This window comes from Canis lupus, chromosome 12, assembly GCF_011100685.1.
Source record: "Canis lupus familiaris isolate Mischka breed German Shepherd chromosome 12, alternate assembly UU_Cfam_GSD_1.0, whole genome shotgun sequence".
Lineage (NCBI taxonomy): Eukaryota > Metazoa > Chordata > Mammalia > Carnivora > Canidae > Canis > Canis lupus.
Genome location: NC_049233.1, coordinates 42886280 through 42905640, shown reverse-complemented (window position 1 = coordinate 42905640; position 19361 = coordinate 42886280). Strand labels below are relative to the sequence as shown.

At 32.6% G+C, this 19361-nt stretch overlaps 1 protein-coding gene across 6 annotated transcripts in view; it reads left to right on the top strand.

Annotated features, from left to right (window-relative positions):
- IBTK (inhibitor of Bruton tyrosine kinase) overlaps window positions 1-19361 on the top strand; it is a 100203-nt gene that overhangs the window by 76814 nt on the left and 4028 nt on the right. For all 6 annotated transcript variants that reach the window (XM_038554614.1, XM_038554618.1, XM_038554616.1 and 3 more), the window contains exon 26: window positions 9917-10063. In XM_038554614.1, the coding sequence (XP_038410542.1) occupies window positions 9917-10063 (147 nt within the window). The remainder of the gene's footprint in view (window positions 1-9916; window positions 10064-19361) is intronic.

Genomic DNA, 19361 nt, shown 5'->3' with positions numbered 1-19361 from the left:
AAAGTCAGTGGCAGGGAGGGATAGAGGGAAACAGTCTAAAGCAGACTCTGTGCTGAGCACAGAGGCTGACATGGGGCTCAGTTTCATGATTGAGATTATGACCTGAGCTGATACCAAAAGCTGGACGCTCAACTGTCTGAACCACACAGGCGTCCCTGAGCAACATGGTTTTTTGATATGTCTCCTCTGGCAAAGGGCATCAAAAGCAAAAATAAACAAATGAAACTATGTTAAGTAAGCCCTTGCAGAATGAAGAAAACTAACAAAACAAAAAGGCAACCTACTAATTGGGAGATGATATTGGCAAATGATAACGATTGATAAGGGTTGAATATCCATTATATATAAAGACTATACACAACTCAGTATCAAAACAACAAAAACAGGCTGAGGGCCTGAATATACATTTTTCCAAAGAAGACATACAGGTAGCCAACAGACGCATGAAAAGATGTTTAGCATCACTAATCATATGAGCAATGCAAATCAAAACCACAATGAGCTATCACCACACACCTGTCAGAATGGCTATTGTCAAAAATGACATTAAATGTTGGTGAGGATGTAAAGGAAAGGGAACTCTGATGTACTGTCACTGTTGGTGGAATGCAAAATGGTGCGGCCACTATGAAAACTGTATGGAGGTTTCTCAACAAAATTAAAAATAGAGCTACTATATGATCCTGCAATTCCACTTCTGGTATCTATCTGGAGAAAATGAAAACAGTAATTTGAAGAGAGAAATTTAGAATCCTTTGTTCATTGCAGCATTATTTATAATAGCCATGATATGGATGCAACTTTGTACCATTGATGGATGAATGGATAAAGTTTAGGTATAAATACATACAATGGAATAGGAGCCATAAAAAAAAAGAATGAAATCTTAAAAGCCGTAAAAGAAAAGAATGAAATTTTGCCATCTGCAGCAAGATGGATGGACTAGAAGGTATTATGCTAAATGAAATAAGGAAGAAAAAGACAAATACTGTATGTCTTCCCTTATATGTAGAATCAAAAAATAAATGAATAAAACAGAAACAGACTCGGTATATACAAAGAACAAGTTGATGGTTACCAGATGGGAGATGGGAGAAGGGGAAGGGGATTAAAAAGTCAAAATAACATGCTTCCAGTCATAAAATAAATAAGGCACATAGATACAATGTGCAACATAGGGAATAAAGTTAATAATGTGTAACAATTTTGGTGACAGATGGTAGCTAGATTTATGGTAGGTGATCACTTCACAACATATATAAATGTTGCATACCTGAAATTAATGTATGCCAGCTATACTTGAATAAAAAAAATACAAACTAATTAATAGCAGTTTTATGTTTCTTAGGACACCAAGCAAATTTAATTAGGGATAATTTTATTCTGAATTATCTGAGCTATAAAATTGATCATTTGTGTCCTTTTTATGACTTCTTGAGACTATTTTTAATATTTGAAGGATCTTTTAAAATTTATTTCTGCTAAATTCTGAATATATATACTTTTATTTGTACTCTAAATTAAAGGTTAACTTAGTAAAATATATATTTGTCAATAAGTATAGAATAACTATAAGGATATTATATATATATACTTTGGTTATGGAAATTTTATAAGTTAATGGCATAAATCAAAATATTTGTTAGAGATTTTTAAAACATGTTTATATAAACTGGTTGATGTTTGGTGTTCATGAATTTTGATCCATGTTTAGTGTAAATGGAAATAATCATTTGTTGAATACTTTTTACACACAGGGTGTAAATACATGTAGTATATGATTGAAGAAATTAAAAATGGCATAGATTTGTTTTCCTTAGAATATCCCATGTAAATGATGATCTAATGAAATTTGGTAGCACTTAAACTTTACTATGCTATGAATAAATTAGAAAATTAAATTAGCATTTAATCTGATTTATGAATTGTGTGTATAGAGTATATTCAGAACTGTAGTGATTTAAGTTTTTAAAAATAATTTCTTAAAAGAGCATCTTCATCATCTGAAGAACCATCTAACATGATTTTATTTTTGTAGAATATGTTTTTATGCTGTGTTTATCTTAGTATTAAGGTTAAGATAAAGCTCATTAGCAAATCACAAATTAGCCCTATAAATCTGCTTCTGATTGTGGAAAGGATTTTTACTAGTTTGATCACAGATTTTCTCACCTAGTTTTTATGACTCATAATACATAGTTGTACTCCTGCTCTCTACAGTTAGGTGTGGCAATATTATATATTAAATATAATTGGTTCTTGCATTAGAATGAAGTTCTGATATAATATCGTGTGAAAACACAAGTGTATGTGGGAGTTGGCCACTTTTCATTATCACCTGTTTTACTTGGAGAAATAATACATTTCTCATGAGTCATCTTCAGTGGAAGAATGCACAATCTTTGTGGCCTGGCTTGATGAATATAAATTCTTCTAAATTCCATGTAGAGGTAACCTATAAATTATAAACTAATTCAACTTCTTAACTTTTTAGAGCTGGAAATTTTATCTATTAAAGCTAAAATTTCAGAGCTGCTTTAGCTAAGAAACAAAATCTTGATTAATTTTTTATGTGGTTACCAATGTCTACAAATGCTTCTTCATAAAGCTACTGTGGCTCCTAAGATGGAAAATAGCCAGAGCCTGAGTTAAGAAAGCAAAATCATGGGAAATCAGACACTGTTTCAAATTATGGCATGATCAGTGGAAAGAGTAGTAGAACTCATTTAAGGAAATCTGGTAAGTCATTTTATAAGTAACCACTGTGCATGATTAATGAACATGTGAGTTTAAGATATTTTATAAGCACTGTTATTTACATTTATTCCTAAGGAGGTATCAGTAGCTTTTTAAAAGAGTTTTGGAAGTCTTTTAAAAGTATGTATAATTTATCACATCTAGGAGTCTCTGAATTACTACTAGAATGAATCTGACAACTTATGCTTTATAGATTGAAATTTCTGTATTTAGAAACATGATTTACTTAAAGGAGACATTCATTGTATTCTCAGGCAAGAACATTTGCCATCAGTATTCCCAAATTGCTAATGTTACACTGTACACCATAGTTACCTTGTTTGCCAATAGAATCCTTTAGGTATGTGTGCTTTTGGGAGGAGGAAGGAATTGTTAAGGAAACACAAATTGTATATGTGTTTAGCTTTTTATTTTTTGTATATGTATGTATTTGGGGAAAAATTTCATGGTCAAGTCATAGGGAAGTTCCATTTGAAGAAGTATTTTTAGCATGAATACCTAGGTAGGTCATGTTTCTGACACAAATCTATAAGGAAAATTCCTCTGATGTAATTTAAGGCTTTACTTAGAGCAAACAACTTTTAATATGTAGACACAGCAGTATAGTGATTAGGCCTGGGTTCTGGAGTTAGCCTTGCTTGAGTTTAAATCATGGATCTGTTAATTTGGTAGCAATGTAAGCTTAGATCAGTTATTTAATCTTTCTCTGTCTTTCTTTCCTTGTCCATAAATAGAGCTAAAAACAGTACCTATTTCACAGGGGTATTATGAAGTTGAAACTGAGTTAAAGCATCAAACATTTAGCATAGCACCTTCAACATTGTCTAATCAAATATATAAATGTTAGCCATTTATATTTTAATAAATGGTAACTTGATTTGTAATATGGCCATATGATTCACTGATTTCCTTAACATGTATTAACTTTTTGGTGAACTTTTCTTTTTTCTTAAATTTTTTTTTTTTTTATGATTTATTTATTCATTCATGAGAGACACAGAGAGAGGCATAGGCTCCCCACTGGGATCACGACCTGAGCCGAAGGCAGATGCTCAACTGCTGAGCCACCCAGGAGTCCCTTAAAAAAATCTTTTAGGAGTCATTTTGTATTGAATGATCTAATCTTTATTGATCAAATAGAAATTGGGTAAAATAGTTTTCATTTTGTTATGAATGGATGCTTAGTTCATATGATAACAAAACAAAGTGTGAATCATCAGTATCTTCCTATCTGTTTTCTCTTTGGCACTTTATAAGAAGTGTTGTCTTGATTTCTTACTGAAGGCAGTGGTAGACTAAAGGATGAGTTGTGTGGTCATTAAGAATTAGGTTTGGGGGAACGCCTGGGTGGCTTAGTGGTTTAGCGCCGCCTTCAGCCCAGGGCCTGATCCTGGATACCTGGGATCGAGTCCCACGTCTGGCTCCCTGCATGGAGCCTGCTTCTCCCTCTACCTGTGTCTCTGCCTTTCTCTTTCTGTGTCTCTTATGAATAAATAAAGAAAATATTTTTAGGGAAAAAAAAAGAATTAGGTTTGGATCCCAGTTCTGCCTTATCTCTGGTGGTCCCTGAACTTTGGTTTTACTCTTCTTTTAAACTTAGGAGATGATAAAAAATACTTACTTTTTAGGATTGTTACTACAAGAATTAAATGACATGATGCATGTTAAAGCGTTTTGCAAATATAGTTTGGTAATTAGATCAGAAGTACAAACGAGCTATTCAGACAAAATAATAGGATTTTAGAAAGACTTGCTCTTTTATGGGATACCTCAAATTGTTTATGAACTTAATTTAGGTTCGGATTTTATGGTTTCTTGCCCCTACAAATTTAACTTTTTCGGGAATTATCCATTTAGCATTTGACCACTTTGTTCTCTGAGTAAAGAAAATAGTAAAAAAAAGAAAAAACCTAGGTATGGAAATTGTTTATACATTATTATTGCTTATAATTTTGACTCTCTAATGTTAAGGATTCTGAAAATGATCTAAGGTTATGGTGTAGATCTAGTGTATAAAAGAACTAATAACTAAAGTTTAGCTTTTTAAATTAATTTTTCTAAGTCTACTTTAGAAGGAAAGAGATACTAAGCCTATTTATAACTGATTATATGTCTTCATGTCATGAACTTTGTTCATGTCTTCTTTTTCTCTTAAATCACAGTAAGTTTTGTTAAATGCTATGAAAATTATGGATATTAAGACTTACATAGCATTTCTCTGTGTCAGCTATTGTCTTAAGTATTTTTCCATAAATTAACATTTGATCCTCATAACAACCATTATGATGATGGAGATAGTATCGTCGTATTATTGATGAGGAAACTGAAGCACAAAGCTTAACTTCCCAAAGTCAGAGCCAAAATTTGAACCCAGCAATAGAGCTTTATATGTCTAGCCCTATTACTCTGCAGATTGTTTTTGCATGGCTGTAAAATAAAACATTGATAGTTGAATTAAAAGATTCTGAAATCATTAAACTCTGAGTATGAAATCTTTGAAAACTAAATTAGTCTGTAATGGTGATTTTTAATTTTTTGCCTGTTTTTTGGTATTGTAAAATATATTCCACTTTTAACTAATTATCAAAGTATTACAGCTATGTTGGGTGTGATTAATTTTGTATATTTAGATCAACCTAATTTTTATTTCTTCTGTTTTATCATGTAAAAGCAGGCTAACATTTTAAGTAACTTTTTATTAAAACATAATATACACTTAAAAGTACAATAACCATAAATATATAGGCTGAATTTTCACAAACTGAACACATCCTGTACAACCAGCACTCAAATCAAGAAGTACATTACCATCATCTTCTAAGTCCCCCTCTGCCACCCTTACATGCCCTCTTCTCCCTGCAGCAACCCAGTATCTTTTTTATCATCCACTATCCTGACTTCTCTTTTCATAGATTTTCTTTTAATGTATATAAATAGAATTGTGTCTGGCTTCTTTTTTTCAACATAATTATGAAATTCATATTTTGATGAGTACTAGCTAATTTCCATTGTGTAAATATACTGCAACTTATTCATTCAGTTTTTGTTAGCATTTGAATATCTTCATTGTTTTACTGTTAGATTAGTGTTGCTATGGATGTTCTAGTTCATGTCTTAGGTGAATGTACATTCGTATTTCTATTGGGTATCTTAGCTAGGAATAACTGGATAATAAGATATACATATATTCATTTTTAGTGGCATCACAAAACATTTTCATCAGCGTTGTATGAGTTGTACTTCTTCCACCTCTTTACCAAAACTTGGCATTTTTCAACTTTTAGTCATTTGAGAAGGAGTGCAGATTTCCTTTTGTTTGTTTGTTTTTAATAACTTTGTCAAGATATGATTTACATGTAGTAAGTGGACTAATTTTGTATACAGGAGTTTTTACAAATATATTCATCTGTGTATTCACCACCCCAGTGAAAATAAAAAGAAATATTTCCCTCATTGCAGTATCTTTTCTTAGTCTCCACCTATGCCATCATTGATGAAATTTTCTGTCACTATAACTTAGTTTTTGTCTGTTTTCAAACTTTATATAAATGGCATGTAAGCTCATTATGTTCTGTTTTATGTCTAGCTTTCTGTCATTTGACTTGAAGTTTTGGAGCTTCATCCATGTTGCATTTACCAGTAATTTCTTCCTTTTTTGTTGAGAAATACTGGTTTCCAGTATGTTTTTATGAAAAAAGTGATTATGTATAAGTCATAATAGACATGTTTTTATATCTCTTGATAAATACCTAGGAGTGGAATTGCTGGATCATATGTTAAGTGAATGTTAGACTTTATAATATAAGAAAAGCACCAATGTTCCAAAATGTTCATATTTTACACTTTTTGTCTGCAGTGTATGAGAGTTCCTCTTGTTCCATACTCTTTCGAACATTTGGTACACGTAATTGTTTTGATTTTAGCTACTAGTAAGTGTGGTTTATTTTACACTTCTCAGGGGCTTATTGGCTATTTTCATATCTTTGGGATGCATGTCCTTGCCTGTTATTAGTCATATTTTGGATCATAAGTCTTTTCCATAGGATTTTTCTACTTTATCCTGTTTATGTTTCATATTGATTTTTTTTTCTTTTGAATGTTAGACCAACTTTGCATTACTAGGGAAAACTTCACTTGGTCATTGTTTATTATCTTTTTAATAAATTGCTGGGCATTACCATTATCCCAGAAAGTTTTCTTCAGAAAGTTCTCTTTCATCTTGGCGCCCTCCTCCATACCAATGTCAATCAGTATTGTGACTTTTTCCTTTTTTGACCAAAGATTATTTTTACCTCTTCTAGAACTTTATATTATGCAAATGAAACATAATGTACTTTTATCCATCTGGCTTCTTTCATTCACGTGTTCTTCAGATTTATCTGGATTGTGTATGCCAATGGTTTATTCCTTTTTATTACTCAGTAGTATTCCAAGGTATGAATATACAATTTGTGTTTATTCCTGTTGATGGACACCTGGTCTCTTTCCAGTTTTTGGCTATTATGAGTAAAGCTGCTGCTAATATTCTTGTTTGGGCCTTTTTATTGACATATATTTTAATTTCTCTTGGATAATTATTAGGGAGAATTATTGGATTATACAGAAAAATAAATGTTTACTTACTAAGAAACTGCCAGACCTTTCCCCACAGCATTAGTACCATTTTATCCACCCACCAACAATGTATGTGAGAGCACTGGTTATTTCACGTTCTTGCCAACATTTGGTATTGTCAATTAATTTTACCTATTTTGGTGGGCGTATAGCAGCCTCTCATTGTGGCTTTGTGTTTCCCTGATGAATACTGAGCACTTTTTAATGTGCTTTTTGATCATTAGCATATCTTTCTTTGTGAAGTGTCTATTCAAATTGTTTTGCTTGCTTTTTAAAATTGCCTTGTCTTTTATTATGTGTTAAGTTTTTTTTAGTTTTGAGTTCTAGTTCTTTTTACAATCTGGATACGAGTCATTTGTCACATAGTGTTTTGCAGTTATTTTCTGATTTCTTAATGATGTCTTCTGATCAGAAGTTTTAATTTTGGTTAACTGTAATTCGTCATTTGTTTATTCCTGTAGTATAAGCCCAAGGAAACCTTTGCCTACCACCAAGTTATGAAGATAGTCTTCTGTTTTTTTTCTAGGATAGTTTTTACATTAGGTCTCTTATCCACCCTGAATTAATTTTAGGATATGATAAGAGATAAAAGTGAAGGTTTCTTTCTCTTATAACCATTTGTTTTTAGATAAAATACTTTTGCCACTGAATTGTTTTGGGAACTAATTATTGAAATTAAAATGATTGTATATGTGAGGATCTATATTTGAGCTGTCTATTCTTTTCCACTGATCGGATTTTTTTTTTCTTTTTCACTGATCGGATTTTTAATCCTTATGTCAGTACCACTCTGTCTTGATTACTGTGACTTGTTTTATCTTCTTCCAATTTTGTATTGCTTTAAGAATACTTGGGCTAATCTAGGTTTTTTTGTATTCCCATAAAAATTTTAGAATCAACTTGTCAACTTCTAAACTGGTGGGATTAATTCAGTTTTTTAAATAGAGATAGGTCTCTTTTTTATTTCATATTTTTTTCTTTGATAAAGATTTATTTCAGAGTGTCCAAGGAGGGAGAGGGGCAAAGGTAGATGTAATGGGGAAGCAGACTCTGCTGAGCATGGGGCTTGATCCCACAACCCCAGAGATCATGACCTGATCCGAGGTCAGATGCTTAGCCAACTGAGCCACCCAGGTACCCTTAATAAATAGTTTTTTCGGGATGCCTGGGTGGCTCAGTGGTTGAGTGTATGTCTTCACCTCAGGGTGTGGTCCCGGAAACCCAGGATCAAGTCCTATGTCAGGCTCCAGTGGAGGAGCCTGCTTCTCCCTCCATGTCTCTGCTTCTCTCTCTATGTCTCTCATGAATAAATAAATAAAATCTTTAAAATATATATTTTTTTCGAGATATTTGTCCATTTTATATAAGTTGTCATTTATTTGCCTAAAGTTATTTATAATCTTTATTATCTTTTTAATTCCAATGGTATCTTATATTAGTTATTTATTACTTTGTAACAAATTATCCCTAAAAAATAGCTTAAAACAATCAATGTTTATTATCTCATAGTTCCTTTAGGTCGGGCTTCACTGAGTTATTGCTTATGAGTGCCCCTGGCTCATGTCTCCCACACTGCTGCAATCAAGGTTCAGCCAGGACTGTAATCATTTCTGATCCTGACTTGGAGAGGATCCTTGTCCAAGTTGACTCATATGGATATAGAATACTGGATTAATAGTTTTTTTCCTACCTTTCATCATATTAAAGATGTTGTTCCACTGTCTTTTGGCTTTCCTTGTTTCTAATAATAAGCTAAGTGTTTTCATACTGTGTTGTATTTCTTTCAAGATGCTTTCAAGCTTTTCTTTTGATCTTTGGTTTTTAGCAGTTTGCTCATTATGTGCCTAAGTATGGTTTTGTTTAGATTGATATTCCTTGAGGTTTTCTAAAATTCTTGAATCTTTAAATTTATATCTTCCACCAGATTTGGGGCATGCTTGGCTACTGTTTCTTTAAATATTTTTATCTGCTATATTTCTAACCTCTCTTCCTGGTATTTCCAGTTACACTTATGGTAGACGTTTTGATATCGGATTAAGTCACCATGGTGGAAGTTTTTTCAGTCTTTTCTTACCTCTGTTCAGATTTAAAAATTTGTTGATTTATCTTCAGTTTTTCTTGATTCTATTCCAATTGTTTGTTACATCCATCCAATGAATTTTGTTTTTTAAATATTGTATTAAAACTTCTTGAATTTCTATTTTGTTTTTTTTTCATAGTTTCTTTTCCCTGAGCTTATTCTTTAATTTATTCTGAGCTTTTTTTAATTGTTGCCTGAGGCATAGTTATGACACTTGTTTTTAATATCATTGCTAATTTCAACATCTGGGTTATCTTCAGTATTGGTCTCCATTTTTTTTTTTATCACATCATTTTGATGAGTTCACAACTGACAGCAAGAATCTAACATCACATTAAAAACTAATTATATAATATCAGTGTAAAATTTTTGATAATACATTCTCTCCATTTTCTACTTGTGATTTCTAGCATTGACCTTTTTAAAAAATGGACTTTTTAACATGATCTCTGTTGTTCTTTGCAGGGCATCTTCTGTACATTCAGTTTCATCCAAGTCATTCCGGGATTTCTTTGAAGAAAAAAAATCTATTACTGGCCATAGTTCAGGAGATCATGTCAAAAAAGTTTGTTTTAAAGGAATAGAAAATTCTCAGGCATCAAAAGTTGAAAGGTAATAAACATTTTTTACCTTAAAAAGCTCTATAGTAGTTTGACATTCTGAAATAATCTTTAAAAATTTATCAGGCAGTTTTACACATTCTTTTACATTCAAAAGTTACATGTCTACTTTTTTTAAGCTTTATTTTGATATAATTGTCTTACAGTAAACTTTTTAAAGTATACAGTTTGGTGTTTTGGTATATGTATGCACCTGTGAAACCATTACTAGTTATATTCAAGACAGTGACTATAACCATCATTCCCAGAAGTTTCCTCATGTGCCTTGGTAATCTCTTCTTCTCTTCCCCATTTTACTCTCTATGCAGCTACTACTAATCTTCTTGTGTCAGTATAGACAACTTGTATATTCTAGTTTTATATCTATAGGATTATTCAGTCTGTACTTTTAAAAATTCTCTTTTACTCAGGATACAGTTTTTGAGTCATCCAAGTTGTCGTGTGTATCATTAATTCATTTCATTTTATTGCTGAGTAGTATTCCATTGTTATAAAACAACCCATTTATCTGCATCTATTGATAGACCTTTGGGTGTTTCCAGTTTTTTCTCTAGACTATTTTTGATACTAGTTTTTAAAGTTTAATGTATTTTAAAAGATGTTTCATATTTTAAATGCCTCCGTGGAACATGAAAATCTAAACATAATTTAAAAGCAGTTTTCTAATAAAGTAGTTTTTCTGCCATGGTATGTAAATTCTCTTAATCACTGTACAAAAAGGAACATTCTTGGAGCATTAGATAGTCCAGTGTTGGAAGAAAGAACTGTGTTTCAAGTTAGTTGACTAAGTGGAATTTTTTTCTTATTTTTGCTAATATGACATCTCCCAAAGATATTAATCCCTAAAGTATTTTAGACAAAACAAAAATATAATTAAAAATGTCAGCCGTGACCAGATTAATATTTTATTTTACATAATGATAAAGCTTTTTTCACTATTTGTTAAACCTTTTTTTTTTTTTTTAGTGGAATCTTATGTCCAATTCCAACATTATAAACATATTAATATAAGGGGTCTGGGAATCATACTATAGTTTAACCTCATCATATCTGCCCTGCAAGCAACTTCTGGGGAATTGTCAAAGTCTTCTAACAACACTGGAAACTACTGGTTTATATGAACTCTAAACATAAACATATTTTCATTGTTGATATTGTGACTGGCTGCCTTATTATAGATAATGTACATTTGGACCAAAGATCTCTACTTACAATATGGAAAACCAAAAGATCAGAAGGAACCTGAAGAAATCATTTGGTCTATCTCCCTATCTTTATGAAAACTTTTATTAGTGGAACACTATAAAAAATCTTAAGTGTAACTCTAACATATAAAATAGATAAATTTTTTATATGCTTACTTATGAAAAAATGTTAAAGCTGATTTGTTAGGGTTATAAATGTAGAATTAGATGTGATATAAGACATTTGTAGTCTTAAAACTGACAAATATTTAATGACTTATCTACTCTGTATCAGACATTACACTAGGTACTAGAGTTACAGTGGCAAACAAAATTAACATAGTGCCTGCCCGTGGAGCACACACAGTCCAAAAGAAAAGAGAAACCTTATGCAAGTAGTATATAAAGCATAATGAAAAATATTCTCAACATATATTTCAACATTAGTCTAATATTAAGAAAACTCTGAAATAGTTGTGATTTAAGATTCTCTTAAGAGTACACTTTTGTTTAAACAGAGATGGCAGAAGAAATTATATTCTTGAATTAATATAGAAATGAATTAACCTCGCAACAGAAATTAACATGCCAGTGATCTTCAGTGTGTTAAAAGTATTTGAATCTATATATTTTTATTAGATTCAAAATGTATTTCAGAATAAAAGTACTAACGAAAGTTGGTGAACATTTTATGATACACTGAAAATGACTGAACCCAAATAATATAAAACTATTTAGTATTTTATAAGTTGTATTCTTAAAGATGTTGAGGGAAGGGCATTTTATTCCATTCCTAGGTGACAGGTAGTTTTTTAAGTGTTAAATTTGCACAGTAAAAATGTTTATTTTCAACTGCATTTGCATGCCAGTGTACAGATACACATGCATTTATGATTATATGTTTATTTCAAAAATGTCTCTATATAATTCTAAACAAATGTTTCAGTTTCAAAAAGTCATTTGTACATCTCATTATGTTTTTGATTCCAAATTTTTTATAAATGTTTTTTAAAAATTTGTTGTTCTACTCTATAATGATCCTGCATCTATCACAATATTTTTAAAAATTGAATATAGTGTAGTCTTTTTTGATAAAAGAGAAACGTAGGCATACTATTGGTTTTTATAAGTTGTGTGATGAGCGATGCTGACCATGCTTTTAAATAGAAAAACATGTGGGTGGCTCAATGGTTAAGGGTCTGCCTTTGGCTCAGGGCGTGATCCTGGAGTCCCCTGATTGAGTCCTATATCTCCCAGATCGGGCTCCCTGCATGGAGCCTGCTTCTCCCTCTGCCTCTGTCTCTCTCTCTGTCATGAATAAATAAATAAAATCTTTAAATAAATAATAAATAAATAAATAAATAAATAAATAAATAAATAAATAAATAAGACACGTAACTTCTTTATCTTCTTACTATGAAACACCTAAATCTGCCTCTATTTTTGTTCATTTTTTCCTCCTTTCTTGTTTTGCACTAGAATTACTTTTCCTATTGATGGTTCATATTTATACCTGTGCTGGTATCTTCATTCCTTTCCACTTTAAAAGCCTTACTAAAAGCCTTACACTATTAATTGTCCCTCTCTTTTCTTGTGGATAGTCAACATTGTCCTTTTAGGTGGATACCTCCCATCTTGTTTTGAATATGCTTAGATCTCTATCATGTGGTCTGGGTGAGGTAATGAATCCTTCAGTCATCCCTCGCACTTTCCTCTAACAGTTGTCCTATCATTACCAATCCCCTACTCTCTTCACAGCCAGATTTCTCAAAAGAGCTGTCAGCTCCCAATCACTTCTTAATCCAGTCTGGCTTCTAGTCCCATTACTAAACTGAAACAGCTCAGGCTAAGTTCAGCAGTGACCTCCATTTTGCCAAAACCATGAACTTTTTATATGACTCATTTTACTTGAAGTTCAGTTACAGGTCATCTTCTCATTTCACTTTATATACTCTTTCTACATCATTTCATGAGCTTCTATTTTCAGTTATCAGCTATACACTAAAGACTCAAAAATTATATTGCCTGTCCACAGCTATCATCTGAACTTCAGAATTAGCTGTCTTCTTGAAATCTCCATCCTACTTGGATATTCAGAAATACTTTAACTTCATGTAAAACCAAACAATGTTTTCTTCATACCTCTTTCATAAAATCAAACAAAAATAGAGAACATAAAACAATCCATACTTCCTGATTTTTTTCCTCATTTACCCAAAGGAAAGCATGAATTCAAAAAGATACACATACTCCTGTATTTATTGCAGCATTTTTAATAGCCAAGATATGGAAGCAGCGTAAGTGTCCATCAATAGATAAATGGATAAAGAAGATATAGTGTGTGTGTGTGTGTGTGTGTGTGTGTGTGTGTGTGATGGAATATTACTTAGTCATAAAGAAGAATGAGATCTTGGCCATTTGTGACAACATAGATGGACCTAAAGGGTACTATGCTAAGTAAAGTCAGACAGAGAAAGACAAATACCATATAATTTCACTTGTAAGTGGAATCTAACAAAAGAAACAAGCAAAAACATTTTTGTCTATAGAGAGAATGGGTAGGTTTGTGGTTGCCAGAGTGAAGGGAGTTGGGAGGATGGTCAAAATAGGTGAAGGGTATTGAGAGATACAAACTTCCAGTTATACATAAGTCATGGGGATAAGAAATACAGCATAGGGAATATAGTCAGTAATATGTAATAACATTGTATGGTGGTAGATGGTGACTACACTTGTGGTTAAGCATAGCATAGTGTATAGAATTGTTAAATCACTGTGGTACACCTAAAACAAATACCACATTGTAGTCAATTCTACCTCAATTTTAAAAAAATGCCTAAATGAACTCCTGAAGTCTAATTCTTCATTAAAGAATGGAGTGTTTTTGTTTTTTTTTAAGATTTTATTTCTTTATTTGAGAGTGAGAATCCACATGTGCTAGAAGGGGGAGGGGCAGACGGAGAGGGAGAAGCAGACTCCCCACTGACCTCGGAGCCCCACTTGGGGCTTAATCTCAGTACCCTGAGACCATGACCTGAGTTGAAGGCAGATGCTTAACCAACTGAGCCCCACCTAGGTGCCTCAGAAGAAGGAATATTTTATGGTTAGTTGGAAACAAAATAATGTTTAGTTTAAAAAAAAAGTCCATTCTGGGACACCTGGGTGGCTCAGCAGTTGAGCATCTGCCTTTGGCCCAGGGCGTGATCCTGGAGTTCCTCAGATTGAGTCCCACATCGGGCTTCCTACATGGAGCCTGCTTCTTTCTCTGCCTGTGTCTCTGCCTCTCTCTCTCTGTGTCTCATGACACATTTATTCTGTCTCATGAATAAATAAATAAAATATGAAAAAAAAAAAGTTCTTCCTGAGTTTCCTTCCTTGGAAAATGGCATTTGAAAGTCTTTACTATTCCATCTTCCTAATATTCAGTCTATCATCAGGACATGCCAGTTTTAGCTCTTAAATATTCCTCAAATCATATGTTAAATTTTATCTCCACTGTTTTTACTTTCATTCAGATTACTGTGATCTTTCACCTGGGCTACCTGAGTAGCCTCCTAACTGGTCTTGCCATAACCTTTCTTCCTTCCCTCCAAAATACTGAGCCAGTTTTGTTCTTCTTTGAAATGGCAGATCTTACTGCTCTTAGGGAAAAGCTAGATTTCTTATATAGCCCTTAAGGCCTTACATAGTCTGGTTTCTGCCAACCTCTTATCTTCCTCTTAACATCTCTCTATTCTCATTATCTTGTTCTAAATGCCATTTACTGGGGATCCCTGGGTGGCACAGCAGTTTGGCACCTGCCTTTGGCCCAGGGCGCAATCCTGGAGACCCGGGATCGAGTCCCACATCGGGCTCCCGGTGCATGGAGCCTGCTTCTCCCTCTGCCTGTGTCTCTGCCTCTCTCTCTCTCTGTGTGTGTGACTATCGTAGATAAATAAAAATTAAAAAAAAATGCCATTTATTTCTTGCCACTTGCCTACCCTTTGACTAGTTGACTCTTATTTTTCTTTCCGTCTCTATTCAATCGTATTTTTTGGAGTCAGACTTCCCTTCCTGAGTCAGTTTTCTTTGATATATTCCCACAGCACTTCTCACTCATTGGACTTTTCAGTTACTAGTGTGATTCTTTGTTTAATGTTTTCAACTACAAGTATTTTAATGACTGACTGAATATCCAACTATATGTTTAATGAAAGCATAGGAGAAGAGAATCCTCTCAATGAGAGGTTGATCTCTGCTTCTCGCTGAACTATCAATGCTTAGAATATTTTTTAGCATGTAATAAATGCTCAGAGCAAGATGAATAAATGAGGTAAAACTGTAGTTGTTTTAGGTAACAGTTGTTTCTAATGAGTAAGTTTTATTGTATGCTTCAAGTTTGTAAATTGTAAGGTATGAACATTAAGTTCATTTTTGTAATATTTTTACATTTTAAATATTAACACTATTAATTGAAAATTTCTTACTTTCTTTGGGTAAGTCTTTGTCTTAAAGTTTTGAAGATCTGTGGTTTCATAGTTGATCACTAGAGCGTGCTATAACATCAGGGCTCTTAATCGTGAAAAGTGGCATCTGCTATTATACCGGTTTAGAAATTGTAAAGGAGTATATAATAATGATCATGACAGCCATAGCATGGAAGTTAATGTTTTAAATGGCTGTATGTTATCACTGATCACTGTGTATTACCATTTGATCACTGAGAAGGGAAATAGCGTGACTTTCATTTTAATTTTTTAATTTCATTGTGAAAATGTGTAATCATAAGTGAGATATAAAAAGGAAATAATAAAAGTAAATAATCACCAAATTATATTTGCACAACATTCTGCTAGCTTATATTAGGTGTATATATAAAAGTGTTATATATAGGCCTAGTCCCTTAAATGTGTTTGAAATCTAGTTGGTAAGTCTAAGGGGGCACACATGAAAGTTAAATGGAAGGTCAAGAATGAAATTGCAATATAATGTAAGAGTATTAAGTCACAAGGCAATATATTATTTAAGTGTCAGATGAGTGGTTCAGAGAGGAAGAAATGACCATGGGCTGGAATTATCAGGAAAAATCTAATTGAAGAAGGGCTTGAGGAACAGTTTATAAACACTTTTCTTAATTAGTGCCAAATACTTGATCATTATATGTATGGCCATATGAATAGTATTAGAAAAATACTGATCTGTTTCATTGCCATAAGCTTTTGAACTTAGGATAGGATTTTTAAAAGAGAAGAGGCAGTGTAAATTAAATAGAGGAAATAGAATTACAGCTAGAAGACAGAAATGCTGTGGTATTTAGGGAATTTGTGTGGCAAGTGCAATGGAGCTCATTTTAGAAGTTCCTCAAATCATATATTCTTGTTTTAATTGTAGAAAATGTAATTTTTCCCTCAAAGCTAGGGAAGTCCAGGAATGCCATTGTTATTTGGGAATGTTAAAATGTAAAGAGATTTGTGGAACTTATGTATGTTACTTATGTGTTCTTTTTCATTTTCATGCATTTTCTTTCATTTTCCTTCCACTTAAACACCCTTTTATGTAATTCTTGGGCAGAAACCGATCTTGTGTTTCTTATTGGTAAGGAAAACTACTTGTGAGACAAAAAATTATTATATAAGCTCTATACTTAAAAATCTTTGTAATTAAGCTAATACAGGATTCTTTAAAAAAATTAAAAGTCAGCTATATAAGAAGTTATTTATTCTCAAAGTCTAAATTTAGTAAGATTAATGTTCAGTTTGAACAAAAATCTCTAAATGATTTTTTCAGAAGGCTAAGTTTTATAGATTGTCTATTGCGATGTCTATTTGTGTCTTGCAAATACCTACAGCTTAATAATGCTGTATTTATTATCTGAAAGCTTAGCATGTTTTTGATATTTGTTTAATCATAGCTCTATTTAATAGTTTTACTTTAAGATGAAATTTTCATGGAGCTTCAGTTGTTGGGGTAAATTTATAACTAATGAGATTATCCATGGAAAGACTTCTGGGATTACAATCTTATGAAACAGATTTGAGTTTCAGTCTTGACACAGTAGCCCTCTGAACTTTTCTGAACCAGTTTTATCACATATGAAATAAGAACAATAATGCCTATCATACAGGTTTATTATGGCTTATATCTGATAATATATATAGAAGTACTCTATAAATTATAGATTATACAGGTAAGTTATACTTAAGTTCTGATTGCTTAACTTTGGTTTAATAAGGCCTATGTAAAATACTTTAATCCTGATACTCAATTTGTTCTAGCCAGTACCATATCACTTTCACAGACAGCTTGTAGTTGCTGCTTCTTACTTAATAGTAGATTCCACAGTATTTTTCTATTTCTTTGAAAGTGTCAAACACTTTTAGCCAATCCCCAGACACCAGAGAGATTTTTGAGCACCACTTAAGTCATTATCTGTGTTTGTGTTTATTCCATGTTATGCTTTAGTGCCTAGAAGGCCTCTAATCTTTAGCCTTGGACTGACTTTAGGATGCTTTCTTTCTTTTTTTTTATGTCTTTCTTTCTTTCTTTCCTAATTTCCTTCTTTCCTTTTTTTTTTTTTTTCTTTCTTTTTTTTAGGGACTTCAGGGAACTTAAACCATGGGAATTTACATTTAGTCTCTAAGGTAGCTCTCTTTCATCAGAATGTAAAATTTTTCCCATTTATTTTGTAGTTATTCTAGTCTAGGTTTCCATCATCTTGTAATACTCCAGTAGCTTTCTAATTTATCTCCTTAGCTTCATTTTTCTCCGGGTTGGAAGTCTTCTACTTTATCCTGGGGATATCTATATCTCTTTATTTTGGAGGTCATAGGTCAAGCACCCAGTAGATTTCAAGTCCTAAAACTTAAAACTAAAAACCTATAGCTATACCTTTCATTTCATTTTGTATTTCAGTACCTAACATCTAGAAGAAAGAAGTTATCAGTAATTCAAAGGAATAAGGAACTTTAAAAAAAATCCTGCTTTTATCTCATACTTAAAATCCTTTGGCTTTCTTATGTTATTTTTAAAAATATTTATTTATTTGAGAGGGAGAGAGAGAGCGCACAAGCAGGAGGAGCAACAAGAGGGAGAGGGAGAAGCAGGCTCTCTACTGAACAGGGATCCTGATTGATGCAGGGTGTGATCCCAGGACCCTGGGGTCATGACCTGAGCCAAAGGCAGATGCTTAACTGACTGGATCATCCAGGTGCCCCTGTTGTTTATACTTTAATTATATTTTTACAAACAACTATGTGCCAGGTGTTCTGTTGGACACTGAGATACAAACAAGAATGACGCACAGTGCCGTACCTTGAGAGACTAGTCTAGTAGTTAAGATAGACATGTAAGCAATAATTACTGTGTGTGAAGCTCTATAATAGTAGTTGAAATGCTGTAGGAAGAGAGAGAAGGTGATATTTGAGCTAGTCCTTAAAGAATAAAAAGACATTTATAGTGGAATGTATTCTAAACTAAGAGGAATAATAGAAATAAAGGCAGGTTTGTGATAATGGAAAACATACTGTACTCTGAGTAAAAAAGACCTGCTTTGAGTTCTGTCTCTACTTAGGCAATCTGTGAATCGGGCAATTATATAATATTCTTTGAGCCTAATTTTCTAATCAGTGTAATGGAAATAATACATGGTTTTTAATAGAGTATTGCAAAGATTAAATGAGATATGTATATAAAAATACTCTCAGTAAATTTATTTGCCCACACATTAGGTCTAAACATTTTAGCTTTCAGTGCATTTGGTACTCTTGGCCTACTGGTTCATTTTAACTTTATTTCTCTTTTAATCCCTTCCAAACTCTTAATCCTATCCTATTTATTGAAAAGGCTTTGGTGGCTTTTACCATTCCATTCATTTGTACAACCAAAAACGCTATTTCACTGCCACTCTCAGCTTTGATGCCATTTCCCCAGTGAAGCCAAGAGCATGTACCCTCATCCATATTATGTCAGTATCTCCTGTTAATTCATATTACTTTGTACGTATTGGTTGGTACAGGTATCAATTGTTTTATCTCACATTTTTATTATTGTTTATAAATAGATTTTTAAACCTCTCCCCCCAGTATTTTTAGGGGCGAAGAGACTGAATTTTAATCAGCCTGATTTTTA